This window comes from Dendrobates tinctorius, unplaced genomic scaffold (assembly GCF_039654945.1).
Source record: "Dendrobates tinctorius isolate UK_male_01 unplaced genomic scaffold, ASM3965494v1 ptg000241l, whole genome shotgun sequence".
Taxonomy (NCBI): domain Eukaryota; kingdom Metazoa; phylum Chordata; class Amphibia; order Anura; family Dendrobatidae; genus Dendrobates; species Dendrobates tinctorius.
This window is the reverse complement of record NW_027361908.1, coordinates 15,694,880-15,714,397: the sequence shown is the minus strand read 5'-3', so window position 1 is coordinate 15,714,397 and position 19,518 is coordinate 15,694,880. Positions and strand designations below refer to the sequence as shown.

Genomic DNA, 19,518 nt, shown 5'->3' with positions numbered 1-19,518 from the left:
TTTCATAAGAATGATGTAACAGAATTTACTTCTTTATTATTATTATGTAACCCAAATAATAAGGTTTACTGGAGGTCTAGAGGTATCTATGATTTTTTCAATGGAGATGAGGATAAGGGAAAACGCCTTTTATGGTAAATTGGGAAAGAGATCTTGGTATACCAATATCTCAGGAGAATTGGCGGAGGGCCTTTAAGACAACTTACTCTTCAAGCATCTGTGCCTCATTACACAAATCTTATCATAAAATTACCTCCAGATGGTACTATACACCGGCCAAAATGGCTAGAATTTTCCCAAGCAAATCGTCGGACTGCTGGACGGGCTGTGGTTTTACAGGATGCTTGCTGCATGTATTTTGGGACTGCCCAAAAATTGGTCCACTTTGGTTAGAAATCTCAAATATGTTAGGCGTTGGATTTCTGCGTTTACTCCGCAGGGATCCAGACCCTCACATTCTGCAGACTCCTGCTGTTTATCTACTGCAGAGGAGATTGCAGAGGAGATTGCCTTGCAGCAAATCTCTCCTGAGCCGAAGTCCTTCTGTCCTCCTACTGAGCATGCTCATGGGACGATCTCCCATTGGAGATCGGGAGTCATGTGCTCAGGTCCCACTCCAGATCTCATTGGTCCATCTCAGAGATCTTGAAGCTTGCGGAAGGTCCTGGCTGCTATAAAAGGTGCGCATGGCTGTTCCGCCATGCGCTAGTATAGACTTACTTGCTGTTGTGTGTATGATGACGGATGTATGATTCTGGTGAATGACTCATTAAGAAATCCCTTCCCTCTGATATTACGTATGTGGTTAGGGACTGGGTTAGAAGCAGCGCCAGCGCTCTTCTGCTGCAACATCCACAGCTGCTAGCGTCCGACATTGCGCTTGCGCCTTAGCCTTGTCGTTTAGCGGCAGTGTCCACGCCGCACTGCTGTAGCAGATCCTTTGCGTCCGCAGTTGCGACGCTCCGCACACGGTAGATCTAGACGGACGTAGTGCCGCCGTCTAGGGTTACTCCTGTGACCTGATACCGTGTGTGCGTTTTTACTGAGTACTGTGACCTCAACAGGCTCAGTCTTTTGTGTTTGTACTTATTTGGCATCTCTGTGAATTAACTGAGATTGCTCTGCGCACCTGGGTGAAGTTTAACCCTGTGCGCATTTCCGCCATATTGCTCCTGCCACCACTTAGCAGCGGTTATATCACCTACTGCATGGTGGACTCCGAGCGGCGAATGCACTTGATTATTATTTTTATTTAGTGCGTTCCGCCATTCCTAACAGAATATAATAAACAGGATTCTTAAACAAAAGGTAAAGGCCTTGCTCTCTTTAGATTTAGAAAGTATTCACCCTTCTCAAAGGTATATAGTCATTGATCTATTTCTGATAACAAAAAATGCAATTGCTACATTATGGGGGGAACTTTGGTTCCCAGAGTAAATGTTTGTCATTTCTGTAGCAATGAGAGCCTGCCTAATTTACGGGTGTGCGTCTCCAGAAGCAAGAGCTGTGCAAAACGTACTGGTCACTATAAGGTACTGGTCACTACAGCATACTGGTCACTTCATCAGCAGTTTACAGTTTTCACTCAGCAACATCCACTGCTGCTTGTTTCTGGAAGACACCCACGGCGTCAAAATTGTCACTACAACTGTAGATTAATTCCCAAAGGCCGGTGTCACACTAAACGTATGGAAAATTGGCAAATAAGCAGTACTCTTGAGCCACATATGGGGTATTGCTATGTTCAGGAGAAATTGTGGGACAAATTTTGGTGCTGTTTTTACCCGCTTCTTGTGTGAAAAATGTAAAATCTCGGGCTAAAACAAAATTTTGGTGGCAAAAATGGTATCAATATGATCACTGCACCCCTAGATGAATTAATTAAGATGTGTAGTTTGTAAAATGGGGTCACTTATGGGGGGTTATACTGTGCTGGTACCCCAGGTGCTCTCCCAGTGGGTCATGGCACCCACAAACCATAACAGTAAAATCTGCACTATAATATGGCGCTCCTTCCCTTCTGAGCTTTGCACTGTGCCTGAAAAGTATTTCCTTTTTATATGTAGGGTATTCACAGACTCAGGAAAAAAAGTTTGTTGTAAAAAATTATGATATTCACCTTTAGAAAAACTAAAAACTTGAGCCAAAAACAACATTTTAGTGGTAAAAATGTAATTTATTCTTTCTTCACTGCTCAATGTTATAAAATTTTGTGAGGCACGTGTAGTGTCATTATGATCTCTGCACCCCTAGATGAATTCATGCGAAGTGTCGTTCACACATGAGGGGTTTCTGATGTTTTGGTATCTGGTACCTTATGGGCTCTGCCAATGTGACATGGCACCCTCAAGCCATTCCAGCAAAATTTGAACACCAATAGGACACCATTTTCCTTCTGAGCTTTGCAAAAGTAGTTTTCTCCAACATATTGTGATATCGGCGTACTCAAGAGAAATTGCACAACAAATTGTATGGTGCAATTGCTCCAGTTACCCTTGTGAAAATAAAAAAATTGTGGCTAAAATAACATTTTGTGAGGAACATCAGGTGCTCTCCAAACAGGACATGTCATCTGCTAATGATTCCAGCAAATTTTGCATTCAAAAAGTCAAATGATGCTCCTTCCCTTCTGAGCCCTGCTGTGCGCCCAAACACTAGTTTAGTCTCTCATATGGGGTATCGTCATACTAAGGAGACATTGCACAACAAATTGTATGGTGAAATTTCTCCTGTTACCCTTATGAAAATACAAAATTAGGGACTAAAAAAGATTTGTTTGTGATTTTTTTTATTTTCACTGTTCAACGTTATAAACTTCAGTGAAGCACCTGGGGGTTCAATGTGCTCACAATATATCTATACAAGTTCCCTGAGGGGTCTTGCTTCCAAATTGGTGTCACTTGTGGGGGATTTTCACTGTTTAGGGACATGAAGGGCTCTCCAAACACGACATGATGTTCATAAATTGCTCCAGCAAATTTTGCATTCAAAAAGTCAAATGGCACACCTTCCCTTCCGAGCTCTGCCATGAGCCCAAACAGTAGTATTCCCCCATATATGGGGTATCGTCATGCTTAGGAGAATTTACACAATATATTTTATGGTCCATTTTTCCTGTTACTCTTGCAAAACAGAAAAACCTTTAGGTCTAAATTAAAATTTTAGTGAAAAAAAGTTAAATGTTCATTTTTTTCTCATATTTCAAAAATTCCTGTGAAGCACCTAAAGGGTAAATAAACTTCTTGAATGTGGCTTTGAGCACCTTGAGGGGAGCAGTTTTTAGAATGGTGTCACTTTTGGGTATTTTCTGTCATATAGACCCCTTAATATCACTTCAAATGTGATGTGGTCCCTAAAAAAATGGTTTTGTAAATTTAGTTGGAAAAATGAGAAATCGCTGGTCAATTTTTAAACCTTCTAACAAAAAAATGTTTAAAAACTTGAACTTATGTAAGGTAGACATGTAAGAAATGTTACTTTTCAGCCTGGCTGCTGTACTTCATGTCCTCAGAACTACCAACTCTTATCCTGGGAGACTTCAACGTCCCCATTCACAGCCCTACTGCCACATCTGCATCCCAGCTTCTATCACTAACCACCTCTCTCGGCCTCTCACAGCTCTCAACCTCTGAGACACACAAAGTCGGTAACACCCTTGACCTTGTCTTTGTCCGTCTTTGCTCAATCTCCTACCTAAATAACTCACTGCTTCCCCTCTCTGACCACAACATTCTCTCCTTCACACTCACAAATCCTCGCCCACCCCAGCACACTCCTACCTATAACACATTCAGAAATCTACAAGCCATTAACCCTCAGACACTTTCAGACTCCCTACAATCTTCCCTGTCCCCAATCTCCTCTTTTTCCTGTCCTGATCTGGCTGTTCATCACTACAACAACACTCTTACAACCACCCTTGACCAGGTAGCGCACCCTCAGAACCTCCAAACACAGAGTAAAACAGCCCTGGCTCACATCGCAAACTCAATTTCTCCAGCGATGCTCTAGGAGTGCTGAATGCCGATGGAGAAAAACCCGCACACCAGAAGACTTCATCGACTTCAAATTTATGATAAGAACCTACAACTCTGCCCTTCACCTCGCCAAACAGACCTACTTCACCACCCTGATCTCCTCACTAGCCAACAACCCCAAGAAACTTTTTGATACCACCTTTCACTCCCTCCTCAGGCCAAAAGCACAAGCTCCTATCTCAGACATTTGTGCAAATGACCTGGCCTCCCATTTTATAGAGAAAATAGATAATAGCCATCAGGAAATCCACTCCCAACCACCAAGTGCTGTGACTCCCATCCCTACCTGCATTTCTCTTCCCTCACTTTCCACATTTGATCCCATCACAGAAGAAGAAGTCTCCAGACTCCTCTCTTCTTCTCGCCCAACTACATGCACTACAGACCCCATTCCCTCACAACTCCTCCAGTCTCTCTCTACAGTCATCACAACTCACCTAACTACAATCTTTAATCTCTCCCTCTCCTCAGGCATTTTCCCATCCTCCTTCAAACACTCTATCATTACTCCATTATTAAAGAAACCTGCTCTCGACCCATCCTGCACAAACAACTACAGACCAGTCTCCAATCTCCCCTTCATCTCTAAACTCTTGGAGCGCCTAGTGTACTGCCGCCTTACCCGTTACCTCTCCACTCACTCCCTCTTGGACCTTTCACAGTCTGGCTTCCGATCCCTACATTCGACTGAAGCTGCACTCATCAAAGTGACCAATGACCTTCTGACAGCAAAATGTAACGGTGAACACTCTCTGCTCATTCTTCTCGACCTTTCTGCAGCGTTCGACACTGTTGACCACCATCTCCTACTCCATAGGCTCCAGTCACTAGGCATTAAGGACATCGCTCTCTCCTGGTTCTCTTCCTATCTCTCTGACCGCTCCTTCAGTGTTTTGTTCACTGGCTCCATGTCATCTCCTCTTCCTCTCGCTGTCGGGGTACCTCAGGGCTCAGTCCTTGGCCTCCTTCGCTTCTCTCTCTACACAGCCCCAATTGGACAGACCATCTGCAGATTTGGCTTTCAGTACCATCTTTATGCTGATGATACACAACTGTATACGGCATCCCCTGACCTTACCCCTGCTGTACTACAGAACGCCAGTGACTGTTTGTCCGCAGTCTCCAACGTCATGTCCGCTCTCTATCTGAAACTTAACCTCTCAAAAACTGAACTTCTTCTGCTCCCGCCATCTAGTACCCTCCCTAAATCTGACATTTCTTTCTCCGTGGGTGGCACCATAATAACTCCCTGGCAGCAGGCACGCTGTCTGGGTGTTATGTTTGACACCAACCTCTCCTTCACATCCCATATACAATGTCTTGCCCGCTCTTGCTGCCTACACCTAAAGAACATCTCCAGAATTTGCCCTTTTCTCACCATGGAAACAATAAAAACCCTCACTGTCGCATTGATCCACTCCTGCCTGGACTACTGCAATGCTCTATTAATTGGCCTCACCGCTACTCAACTTTCCCCTCTCCAGTCCATACTTAATGCAGCAGCCAGGGTCATCTATCTGGCTAATCGGTACTCGGATGCGTCCGCTCTTCGCCAGTCCTTACATTATCTGATAAGCTTTTATTAATCTGATAAGCTTTTATGAAGAGATAAGTTCCGGACTGGACCAAGGGAATGCAGTGGACGTGGTGTACATGGACTTTTCAAAAGCTTTTGATACGGTGCCACACAAAAGGTTGATACATAAAATGAGAACAATGGGGATAGGGGAAAATATGTGTAGGTGGGTTAAGAGCTGGCTCAGGGATAGGAAACAAAGGGTGGTTATTAATGGAGCACACTCGGACTGGGTCACGGTTAGCAGTGGGGTACCACAGGGGTCAGTTTTGGGCCCGCTTCTTTTTAACATATTTATTAATGACCTTGTAGGGGGCATAGAGAGTAGAATTTCAATATTTGCAGATGACACTAAACTCTGCAGGGTAATTAATACAGAGGAGGACAATTTTATATTACAGGAGGATTTATGTAAACTAGAAGCTTGGGCTGATAAATGGCAAATGAGCTTTAATGGGGATAAATGTAAGGTCATGCACTTGGGTAGAACGAACAAGTTGTATAATTATGTGCTTAATTGTAAAACACTGGGCAAAACAGTCACTGAAAAAGACCAGGGTGTATGGGTGGACGACAAACTCACATTTAGTGGCCAGAGTCAAGCAGCTGCTGCAAAGGCAAATAAAATAATGGGATGCATTAAAAGAGGCATAGATGCTCATGAGGAGAACATAATTTTACCTCTATATAAGTCACTAGCGCGACCACACTTAGAATACTGTGTACAGTTCTGGTCTCCGGTGTATAAGAAAGACATAGCTGAACTGGAGCGGGTGCAGAGAAGAGCGACCAAGGTTATTAGAGAACTAGGGGGTCTGCAATACCAAGACAGGTTATTACACTTGGGGTTATTTAGTTTGGAGAATCGAAGGCTTAGGGGTGATCTTATTACAATGTATAAATATATGTGGGGACAATACAAAGACCTTTCTAATGATCTTTTTACTCTTAGACCTGTGATGGGGAGAAGGGGGCATCCTCTACGTCTGGAGGAAAGAAGGTTTAAGCATACTCACAGACGCGGATTCTTTACTGTAAGAGCAGTGAGACTATGGAACTCTCTGCCATATGATGTTGTAATGAGTGATTCACTACTAAAATTTAAGAAGGGACTGGATGCCTTTCTTGAAAAGTATAATATTACAGGGTATATACACTAGTCTCCTTAATATTGCGTTGATCCAGGGAGCTAGTCTGATTGCCGTATGTGGAGTCAGGAAGGAATTTTTTTCCCCAATGTGAAGCTTACTGTTGCCACATGGGTTTTTTTTGCCTTCCTCTGGATCAACATGTTAGGGCAAGTTAGGATAGGATATGGGTTGAACTAGATGGACTTAAAGTCTCCCTTCAACCTTAATAACTATGTTACTATGTTACTATGTTACATTGGCTGCCCATTCATTATAGGGTCCAATTCAAATTACTTGTTCTCACCCACAAAGCTCTCCACAGTGCGGCACCCCCCTACATCTCCTCCTTCATTTCAGCCTATCGGCCTAGCCGACCGCTGCGCTCTGCAAAAGACTTTCGACTGACCTCTGCACTAATCCGCACCTCCCACTCCCGACTCCAAGACTTCTCTCGCGCTGCGCCAATCCTCTGAAATGCTCTACCCCAAGATATTAGGACTATCCACAATTTGCACAGTTTTAGGCGCTCTCTCAAAACACATCTATTCAGAGCAGCCTATCAGGTTCACTAATCAAAGTCATTTTATGTGCAAGTGTGAGTACGTAGCCCATTGACTATCTCTGTCCCCCACCTTCTCAAGATGGCTGGACCATCATTGTAAATACATCATTGTAAATACACACCTGTACTTTGTATGTTGTATGTATGTAGTATATATGTAGTATGTTTGTAGTCTGTATGTTGTATGTCTGTAGCATGTTTTATGTATGTAGTATGTATGTATGTATGTATGTATGTTGTATGAATGTAGTATATATGTAGTATGTATGTATTATGTAGTATGTATGTTGTATGAATGTAGTATATATGTAGTATGTATTATGTAGTATGTATGTATGTTGTATGAATGTAGTATATATGTAGTATGTATGTAGCATGTATGTATGTATGTTGTATGAATGTAGCATATAAGTATTTTGTATGTATGTATGTTGTATGAATGTAGTATATATGAAGTATGTATGTAGTATGTTGTATGAATGTAGTATATATGTAGTATGTATGTAGTATGTATGTATGTTGTATGAATGTAGTATATATGTAGTATGTATGTAGTTTGTAGTATGTATGTATGTATGTTGTATGAATGTAGTATGTATGTAGTATGTACTGTATGTAGTATGTATGTTTTTTTTTTTTTTTACATTCAACACATTAGCCGGATGATGGGACTACTACTGTCCCATCATTGGCTAATGTGTCAATCACTGTCATTGTAGCAGGCATAGCCCGATGGGACTTGTAGTCCCATTGGACGATGCCTGCACACACACACAACCCCCGGCAGGCCCGCACAGACCCCCGGCAGCCCGCACAGACCCCCGGCAGGCCCGCACAGACCCCCGGCAGGCCCGCACAGACCCCCCGGCAGCCCGCACAGACCCCCGGCAGCCCGCACAGACCCCCGGCAGGCCAGTACAGACCCCAAGCAGGCCCGCACAGAGCCCCGGCAGGCCCGCACAGACCCCGGGCAGGCCCGCACAGACCCCGGGCAGGCCCGTACAGACCCCGCCTGCACACACAGACACGCACAGTGTCCGCCCACGCACCGCCCACACTCTTCCCCCCTCCCGAACTGGATGTGCAAGGAAAGAAAGGGTTTATTTTCATTCCAATATTTGTGCCCCATTGACTTGCATGGGTTTCTGGTATCGGAATCGTCGATACCCGATACTTTTTGGGTATTGGTCAAATCCAATCCGATCCGATATTTCACGATATCAGATGGTATCGCTCAACACTACTGATAAAAATTTTATTTCCAATATTCCTTTGTTGTCCCTCACCTAGAAACAGTGACATATCTGGCTCTTTTATGCATATCACTTGCTTTTAGCTCTTGAATGTTGGTGACACGATATGAATGCAACTTTGCTCTTTTGGACATGATGAATAAGATATTTATTATTATTATTATTATTATTATTATTTATTGTTATAGCGCCATTTATTCCATGGCGCTTTACATGTAAGGAGGGGTATACATAAAAACAAGTACAATAATCTTAAACAATACAAGTCATAACTGGTACAGGAGGAGAGAGGACCCTGCCCGCGAGGGCTCACAATCTACAAGATTTCAGATTTAGAACTCTGCAACGGAATATGTGGATTTCGTCCGCGCTGCCCAAATTATGAAATTCCAGAAGGTTAATAAAGTTTGACAATGGTTTATTCCACGCGTTTCAAGGTTTTTTGCAACCTCTTCTTCAGGAAGTACCACCGGACGAAATCCACGTATTCCTTTGCAGAGTTCTATTTCATATAGTTGGTGACCGACTTGTGGATCTGCAGCAGCCCTTATCTATACATGCTTGGAATACCTACTACCAGGTGAGCAGTTTTTTGTCAAACCGCTTACTTTATTGGTGGGATAAGACCCTATATTGCGCTTGTATCTCCCTCTTTCCTCACAATACTAGTCTCCTGTACTAGGCATCTCAGATAATTCGTAGGGGGCTGCTCCAGACCATGTTACATGGCATCAATTGTGTCCTGCAACATTTTTGGGTGGCCTCTACCATGAAAAAAGATCAATGATCCTATTATTTCCAGTTTCTGTACCATCTTCTGAATAGCACTCTTTGAAGGTATGTCAGGAACGCCATATTTTTTCCTAAATACACTCTAACTTCATTCAAATGAATTGGTAACGCCATAGCTTTGCACCATGAAGATGGGCTTCTCGATACTGTACCTTTCTATCCTGATGAAAAGTCGAGCGACTTAATGAAGGGGCACACGGAGAATAAAAGTAGTGATGGCTGTCCGGTGCCTACCTCATCACTGTGATGTGGGGGTATCCTGGGCATGTTTGAAACTCCATATACTAAACATCACACTGCATCTTTTTTCATTCACATTGCTTTGCCCTATCAAGAGTTGTTACAGAAAATTGGGGGCTTGTAAAATATTTGTAAACCTATGACAAGTAAAAGACATCTTACCTTGCAAAAGCGTAGATTGCAGCCACAAGTAGTATCACAGAAAGCACACACAGAGTAACTGACAGGATGATTTCCACCGCTCGCTCCGAGAGTCCATCAGCTGGAAAGAAACAGTTGCAAATCAGAAACTAGAAGTTTTCAGAAAAAGCTTTTTTACAGCTAAAATACTGTGCACTTGAGATTTTGTTTCCATAATATGTACTAGAGAAGGAAATGAAAAACAAATGTTCAACTTGCAATAAGCACATCATTTCATGGATCAGCAGACAGATGCTTATCTCTAACAGCATCATATATTTTATACCTGTCACAACAGCCATGTGGAATAGTTTGTTATCTTGGTACGTAAAGTCAAATAAAACTGCCTGATGCTCTATTCATAGGAATATGTCCTGTTTTCTTACATATGAAAGATCACTATTTTGGATTTCTAGTTTATTTAAATTTTTACATTAAACAGATGTAAATGTTTAAGCATGTTTTCACAAAATTTAATTATTGTTAAAGGAATACTAAACATCAAAATGAATGATAAAAGGAAAAGGGAGAGAATCTTCTTCCCTCTGTTCCTTTCAGGAATATGCAGAAAGCCTGCCACAGTCCCTTTGATATCCTACAGAAATGCACATGGTTAACTACAGTATGTGCTGATCTGTTTAATTTTCAGCTATTGAACTACTGAAGGAAGGGGTTTAACCAAAGGGCAGGAGTATTTATATCTGACTGTTATGACTGAGCCCTAACACTCAAACAGAAATGAACAAACCAGGGGAGATATTAAACCTGCACACCACAGGTTCGTATACAGACTAGGCAATCTCTGACCCTGATTTGTCCCTGCCTGACCACAGAGGTTGGCACGCAAAATTACGCAATGGTGCCCCCACTCAATGTCTTCTGACATTGAGTGTCCTTAACTGCACCCTCAACTCTAAACAGAGTGTAACCCAAAGCTACAACAGGCAGTAGGTGAGATACAAGGCTAAAGACGTGTTCACACAGTCATAAATGAAAGATGAAAGGAGAAGAAAGGAATCCAAAAAGACCTTTGGTAAATGTGAAAACCCCAAGACCATGAATTTAATAAAATAATAAAAGAGCTGAAAATGGAAATATGCAAAAAAACACAAGCAAAGTAACAGAGAAAACCTCAGCAAGATTATCCTTCACTGGGGAGCTGGGATTCCATCTAACTTGGAATATAGCCACCAAAGACTGCATGTGCTGGGACAGTATAAATAGCCCCTCCAAAACAAAGAAGTGAAAACACCTGCATAGAAACAACACAGTAAAGCTGTCAGGATCCTGTCAGCGTCGGTAAACTGCCACGGCTGAGCAGGGTGACTTACCCACACTACGGGACGGCCCGGGGTCCGATACTGCAGTGAAAGTTCAAGCAGACAGGACCTGCTACACTGAAAGTAGTAAGGAGTGCAAGGACCTACGATCATGTGACTGCAGGGGGCGGGGCTTAGGGTCTTACTGATGCAGATGATGTAATATACTTACTGCAGGGAAAACGCAGGTCAGACAAGCAGAGGTCATACACGGAGGGGGCGGCGCGGTACCAGAGGGACGAGCAGAGAATAGTCAAGTCACAGGCTGAGAGTCATACACAGAGAGGGTAGCGCAGTACAAGAGGGACAGGTAGAACTCATAGCAGGGACGGAACTGGATCAAAACCAAACAAGCAACAAGTTATCAGGCACAAGGCACACGTACGCACGAGGTCAACTAACTCAGCCAAGGGCAGGAGTATAACTGACACCGGACCTAGGTCGAGTGGCCACTAAATAGCCGCCCTCTGCCAGAGAGAGGCAGAAACAATTAACCCCTGTCTGACCAGGACGGGCCAAAGACAAAACCGCGTCCTGGATCATGACAAAAGCAAAGACAAAAGCATAATCAGCAGTTGGACAGAAATAACACAGGCTGTGGTCAAAAGGAGAAGGAAACCAAGCAACAGCCAGAGATCACCGGATCAGGTCCCGCAGTCGAGCCAGGAAACTCACAACTGATAAAACAGAAGGGGGGTGTTCTAGCTGTAGTCAGTTAACCCATTGCCAGATAGTGAAAAAGGGGGCTTATGCCTCTGCATTTTGGACACTAAGTTGTTTTATTGGCATATGATGTAAAATTGAAGTAAATTAAAGGAGAAGAGTAGGGTATTATAGTCATATGGTCACTACTTTGTGGGTGTGAAGCAGTAGGAGAGCACTTATTCCCGCTATCCAAGTATTTCAATATTTTGCTTGCTTGTTTCAAAATAAATATATATTAAAGCATGGTGGCAAAGTGGTTAGCACTGTTGATTAGCAGCACTGGGGTTCTGTGTCCAAATCCCACCAACAATAACATCTACAATGAGTTTGTAGATTTCTGCCCACACTCCAAAGACAGAATGGTAGTGTGCATTATTAGAGTTCCATTGATTTCCCTGGGCCTGGCAAACATTCATAGAATGGAATAGAGTGGCGGTCACACATGCACACTAAGGGCTCATTCCCATTTGCGATGAAATCTGATGAATGCAATCCGTTAAAAAATCAGATTGAATTTGGTCCAATGTTATTCTATGATTGTGTCTTCATCTGCGATTTTTTTTCCAGCTCGGATCGGATCACAATCGGACTAGAAAAAAAAATTGCAGCATGCTACGATTGCAATCAGAAAACAGATTGCATCCCGCAATAGAAGTCAAAGGGTGCGAGAAAAAAATTACACAGCACTCGGACCATACGAGTGTAGTCCGATTTTTACACACCGATCGCATTTGAAAAGCCGACAATTCATATGTGGGTACAGTAAAATCACTGTGACAGGTTATAAAAGAATAGATATATACACATAGAATACATATACTGTATATATACACATGTCAGTGACACACACACATATATATGTATTTATATTACATAGATAGATAGATAGATAGATAGATAGATAGATAGATAGAGTGGTGTAGTAACCACTGAGTCCGCTAGGGGGCGCTGTGTGGATGTCCCAGGAGAAAGGATGAATGGCAGAATACTGAATGGCCGTTATGTATCTCAAAGTGGGTGGCATTGGGAAGGAGACTTATGTGTTGATCGGCAGTGATACTGCTGAGGTGTTGTTTCAATGTGTAAGGGACAAGTCTCCAGGTAACTTGAGAGATGGGCGGACCTGGTTACCTACAAACCCACCCAGGGGGTGTGTTTAAAGCACTGTTGGAAAGAGTGTGGAAATGCTTGAAGGACCTGTGATGAGGTCAGAGTCATGTGACCCGGTGGGCGTGGCTATGAACCATATAACGTGGCCAGGGTAGGTCACAGGTGGTGAATGCTTGGACCTGGCTGGTCCAGTGTGGAAGGTCCCACTGAGATGGGGCTTCCTGCCTGACAGCTCGTGTGGACGCTGTGAGTAATGGCTGGAAGTGCCTGAGAGTTTCCTGGAGGGAATGAATGTCTGCAGTATGGAGAAGCAGCCATGAGAGAACCCTGACGGGGTGAGATATAACTGTGAGGCTGAAAAGCCTGCGAATTGGACATTGCTAACAGAATGAAGCTCTGTCATGGACGCTATGCCATTTATATATTGCTGGTCATGGTTTATGATGTTTAATAAACCGCATGGACTATACTGGTTTATGGAAAACCTGTGCCGGATCTGATTTTGTGGCTGCCAAGCGAGTGATCCCCTACTTAAATGACAGCGCTACCTCACATTTGGTGGAGAATGCGGGCATTGTTGTAGCCTTGTTGCTGGGAGCAATGGAAGAGGGCTGCAAAGTCGGTTGCTAAGGGCAATGCTGAGCCAGGAAGGCTGATGTTTGGGGAAGCCACTGCCCGGCTGTGGTTCTGGAACTGTGGGGCGGCCTAGTGAGTAAGGCACTGTCTGGATTGGTGAGCCCAGTGCGGCCGTTTCCCCAGGAGAAAGGGACTTATAGGATACCTCTGCGGTAGAGGGGTCTGAGAACCTGCGCGGCCAGCAGGTGACGGTCGCGAAAACCGTGTTGTACTGACCGGGGTCAGTGAGAAAGAGACTGGTGATTGCTAGGGTGCCTCTGTGGATAAGAGGTACCCGAGGACCTGTGTGGCCGACACAGGTAACGGACAGGTGTTCATGTTGTACTGACCTGGGTCAGTGGGAAAGACTGTGTACCTGGAGGGTTCAGTGAGCAAGGTCCTGGAGGGTCAGTGTTGGGAGATTCTAGGAGAAGAATTGGATCCCTGGAGCATGTGGTATGACCTTGGACCTGGTGAGACGTGAGTGTTGGGCAGTCTCAGGTGGAGACGGATGTCCTGAAGAGCACCTGCTGAGCCCCTGGACCTGGTGAGTCCGGTGTGTTGGGAAACCCTCCGAGGAGGGTCGGCTCCCTGAATAGCACCCAGTGCACCCTGTGTGTTGGACGGTCTCAGGCAGAGACGGTGCGTCCTGAATAGCACACAGACAGGACACGTGAGTTTTGTGTGGTGTTTTTTTTTTCTTTTCTCAACTCAGCCTGCGGTGGCTCAGTGGGAGTCAAGAAGGTGACAAGCGGCTTGCTGTAACTCGGCGGGGTTACGAAGGGGACAAGAGGCTTCCTGTAACTCGGCAGGGTTACGAAGAGGACAAGCGGCTTCCTGTAACTCCGTGGGGTTACGAAGAGCACACCAGCCACTGTGTGTGTGAACAGCAGCCGGTGGTGTCGGTGATCGGTGACAGCAGGAGCTGTGGTGGTGCCAACAAAGACTTGTGTGGTATCGTAAAAGAGACAAACTGTGCTGTGTGAACTGTGATCTGAGAAGAACTGTATAACGGATATGGTGAAGTCCCGAAAGGGGGTGGTAGCCCCAAAGGGGGTGGAGTCCTAGAAGGGGGCAGTGACCCAAATTGGGGTGGTAACCCAAAAAGAAGTGGAGTCCCGGGAGGGGGCAGTGACCCAAATTGGGGTGGTCCAGAAGGGGGCCGGTGTGTCAAAAGAGGAACAGCAATGTTCATGTATGTTGTTTTCTGAATGTGGAATATTCTTTCCGGATGATGGGCCACAGGTGTGTACCATAATGCTGCACCGAGAAGGAGTCTCAGGTCGGCTGGACTCAAAGTGTCAGGTGACTGACAGGATCTCCTCTCACTTTCTGTCTGACCGAGAGAATGGTCCAGGTTCACTGTAAACATGGGGTCACAGTGAACTATACGGTAGACAGAGTGATGTTTGAGGGGCCCATAGGTGGTGAGTGCCAAGGGGGCGGGATACCACGGGACTTAGTCTATGCCTTGGAGAGGGGCCGGAACTTTGTCGTGTTTGAAGACATATGGCAGGAGGTTGGAGACGTTTCTACTGTTGGGCTAACAGATATTGAGACGGTGACTGCTCCTGATGTGGACAGGTCAGAGGTAGAACTGACCGGAAGAAGTACATCTGCCCAACTTACGGACCTGACATCTTGTAACGGATGGTGGGCTGGGAGATAAGACGACTGGGGGAAAAACACGGTTAGTGGATAACTGGAAGGATTACTCGACAGGCCAGGGTGACTCAGACTCTGGGGGTGACTGTGCCTCTGAGAGAGAAAGAGAGCACAGAATAGAAGAGCTAGAGAAGGAAGTCTCTGAGCTCAGAGGTCACCTGTCAACGTGGAAAAATGTGAACAAGACGCTTATGGAAGAGATGGAAGAACATGTCAAACAAGAAAGAGTCCTGAGACAACTGGCAAAGAACAGGGTCGAGGAGCTCGAGAAAGAAGTCTTGGAGCTCAAAGGAACTGTAAGAGGTTTTCTGCGGGAGAAAAAAGCTGAAGAAGACAGTCACCCGGTCGGGCCAACTGTAGTGAAGGAAGTGTCCGTGGTAAAGCCAGAGCTTCCTGGCCAGGAAGAGAGCAAGGCCACGACCTTTAAGTTTGTGATTGATGTACCAGAAGACAAGCAAGATGCCTGTGCTGAAAAAGGTGTGCATGAGGCTTTCAAAGAGGCGGTCAAAGCATGTAAGGTGCACTGGGCACCTGAGACTCGGCAGTTGGTGATAATGTCAGCCAGGGAAGACACAGCAAAGCAGGTGGCTGTCCTGAAAAACATGCATCTGCAGTGTCTCCACGTCAAACAGTTGATTAGGCGGAGTAATATGAAAGCTGCTCGACGCCTAGAGTTAGCAAGGGAGGCTATGGATCGGCTAGGTTTGCGGAAAGATGTGGTTCCGGTACCCAAAGCTCTGATTGGGAGAATCATTGGAAGATCCAGGAAGGTAATGCCAGACCTTGTGAATAACTCCGGTGTGGTGAGGGTGAGGATCCCACCTGATGATGAAGACCAGGTATCCCGTGAAGTGGGTAGGATTCCCGTCATGTTGGTTGGCTCTGTGGAGAGCCTGAGAGACTTTTGGATGCTTGTAGAGTATCAAGTGGGGTACCTGCAAGAGATTGAGCAGTTGAGACGGGACAGTCGGCGAATCAATAAAGAGGTGCTGAACACCAGGTGGCGGCCGCCTTCAACCCAAGATGTAAGGACCCGAAGGGTTCTTCCAAGTAGTGACATGGCAGGTAGCCAAAGAATGTCAGCAAGTGGCAGTTCGACGGGCCATGCGAGGATGAGAGACATTAGTTCCTGTGAAACGCTGAATGGGTCAGACTCAGGCTAGACAGAAGGCCCAACTAAGACTGATGACAGTACCAACCGGGGGAGCTGGTCGGGGAACGGAACAAACAGAGAGGAATGTGGTGACTAGACAGTGTCTGATGACGCAGACAGACTGTTACTGGAGGGCCAAAGATCAGGGCCGATATCCTGACTGCTGGGGGTGGGGAGGCCTAATGTAGAGATGAGGCCATATGATAGAAGGAGATGTTCTCTCGACCTGTGTGGCAAGGTGTAATGAGTGCCCGGTCTCAAGAGCCTGATGTAAGGTTGTGTGTTAAACCCCACAAGTTTGAACAGAGGGGGGAGGTATGTGGTGTAGTAACAACTGAGTCCGCTAGGGGGTGCTGTGTGGATGTCCCAGGAGAAAGGATGAATGGCAGAATACTGAATGGCCGTTATACATCTCAAAGTGGGTGGCTTTGGGATGGAGACTTATGTGTTGATCAGCAGTGATACTCCTGAGGTGTTGTTTCAATTGTAAGGGAGAAGTCTCCAGGTAACTAGGGAGATGAGTGGGCCTGGTTACCTGCAAACCCACCCAGGGGGTGTGTTTAAAGCACTGTTGGAAAGAGTGTGTAAATGCTTGAAGGACCAGTGATGAGGTCAGAGTCATGTGACCCGGTGGGCGTGGCTATGAACCATATAATGTGGCCAGGGTAGGTCACAGGTGGTGAATGCTTGGACCTGGTTGGTTCAGTGTGGAAGGTCCCGCTGAGATGGGGCTTCCTGCCTGACAGCACGTGTGGATGCTGTGAGTAATGGCTGCAAGTGCCTGAGAGTTCCCTGGAGGGAATGAATGCCTGCAGTATGGAGAAGCAGCCATGAGAGAACCCTGACGGGGTGAGATATAACTGTGAGGCTGAAAAGCAAGCGTATTGGACATTGCTAACAGAGTGAAGCTCGGTCATGGACGCTGATGTTTAATAAACCGCATGGACTATACTGGTTTATGGAAAACCTGTGCCGGATCTGATTTTGTGGATGCCAAGCGAGTGATCCCCTACTTAAATGACAGCGCTACCTCACAATAGATAGATAGATAGATAGATAAAAAATAAGAAACAACAGCACAGGAAAAAGTAGGGTGCAAAGCCTCCCAGGCATATACCTGTCCTTATGAATAGAAAATCAAAAAAGATAGAGGTAGCACACCATATGAAATTTTAGAAAAAAGTGCTTTTTAATAGCCCATGCTTGAGAAAGGTCTACACTTGAGACCGAAACGTTGCCACATGGGCTATTAAAAAACACTTTTTTCTAAAATTACGGTGTGTTGCCTCTATCTTTTTTGATTTGATAGATAGATAGATAGATAGATAGATAGATAGATAGATAGATAGATAGAAGAAAAGCCAGTAATTCAGCAGTCGCGGTAGTGTACAATCACAGCAGGAGCTGACAGGATAGAAGAGATGGATTACATACAGTAAATACAAATGGAATAGGTAGAAATATAGATGTCAGTGACAAGTACAATTAGTACAGGGTGTTTGCAAATTACTGGACTTGTATTTAATAAAAGATTATTTTTCGGAAAAAAATGGCGTGGACTCCCGCGCAATTTTCGTAACCAGCAGAGATGTTTATAGCCTGGGAAGTAGATAATACACATGGTATTAAATTTATGCCAATGTCGGAATCTCTCCCTTTGATGTGGGCTCCGGCGGTGAGCCCACATCTTTCCTGGGACATGTCAGCTGTCATCAGGCCGGAAATCCCACGCAATTTTCATAACTAGCAGAAGGAAAGCTGGCAAATGTTTATAGCCTGGGAAGCGGGTAATACCTATGGAGCATCCCAGGCTATTAATATGATCTCACGTCTGGGTAATTAGCCTTTACTGGCTATTAAAATGGGGGACCCCCAAAAAATGATGTGGGGTCCCCCTATAATTAATAACCAGCAAAGGCTATGCAGACAGCTGTGGGCTGATATTAATAGCCAAGGAAGGGGCCATGGATACTCGCCCCCCCTTGGCTAAAAGCATCAGGTCTCAGCGACCCCAGAAAAGGCGCATCTCTAAAGTGCGCTAATTCAGGCACTTAGCCTTGCTCTTCCCAATTATCCTCTAGTGGTGGCAAGTGGGGTAATAGTTGGGGAGTTGATATCACCGTCAGGTGACATCAAGCCCCGAGGTTAGTAATGGAGAGGCGTCAATAAGATGCCCCCATTACAAACCCTATAGTCACATTGTAAGAAAACACAGACACCCAGAATAAAGTTCTTTATTTGAAATAATGACACAGACTCCTTTAATATTTTTAATTAAACCATACTTACGACCTCACCTTATTCCTGCGAAGCCCTCGATCTCCTGTAATAAAATAAAAATAAAAAAACAACAATATTCCATACCGTAACAATATACCATACCGTGACAATTTTTTCACTGTGACCTGTGGTCACCTCATCACTGGCATTCATTTTCCCATGGTCCTGAGGTCATCGCAGCTCAGCCCGGCTGGGAGGGCAGCATCAGTGACGTCACCTCTAGTCACTGAGGCTGCGCTCACAGCATCTCATTCACCAGTGCTTTTCAACCGGGACGGTCACATCTTGGCACCGTCCAGGTTGAAAAATGCATATCCCCAGACATGGAAGTATTGTCAAAAACGAAACATTTTGGGGATGTGCATAATCACCAATAACTGTGTACATAGTGATTGACATGAAGTATATGTATACTGATGTAATTTGTTTTATCTAAAACTGACTATAAACAAGGAATTAAAAATGACAGATTCCAACCAATTAAGTAAAAATCATGAGGGAACCAGCATACAAAGATCAAGTTGAAGTGTTGCCTATCACATGTCCAACTAGCAGAGTCCTAAAGTGTTCTGTGTTATTGCAGTGTTAGGCCACATGCACATGTGTATGGCTCCCGCGCAATTTTCATAACGAGCAGAGGGAAAGCTGGCAACTTGGGGCAGATGTTTATAGCCTGGGTATTAAATTTACGCTGATGTCGGACTCTCTCCCTTTGATGTGGGCTTCAGCGGTGAGCCCACATCTTTCCTGGGATATGTCAGCTGTTATCGGGCCAGAAATCCGCCCACCAGTGACCACCGTCACATGATCGCGGGTCACCGATGGGTTGGCATGACAACCAGAGGTCTCCTGGAGATCTCTATGGTCGTCACTGCTGGCTTGCTGTGAGCGCCACCCGGTG

General features: G+C 45.0%; 1 protein-coding gene across 1 annotated transcript in view; it reads right to left on the bottom strand.

Annotated features, from left to right (window-relative positions):
• PTPRQ (protein tyrosine phosphatase receptor type Q) overlaps positions 1-19,518 on the bottom strand; it is a 794,911-nt gene that overhangs the window by 77,127 nt on the left and 698,266 nt on the right. Inside the window, exon 40 of the mRNA XM_073556964.1 lies at positions 9,753-9,852. Coding sequence (XP_073413065.1) covers positions 9,753-9,852 — 100 coding nt within the window. The remainder of the gene's footprint in view (positions 1-9,752; positions 9,853-19,518) is intronic.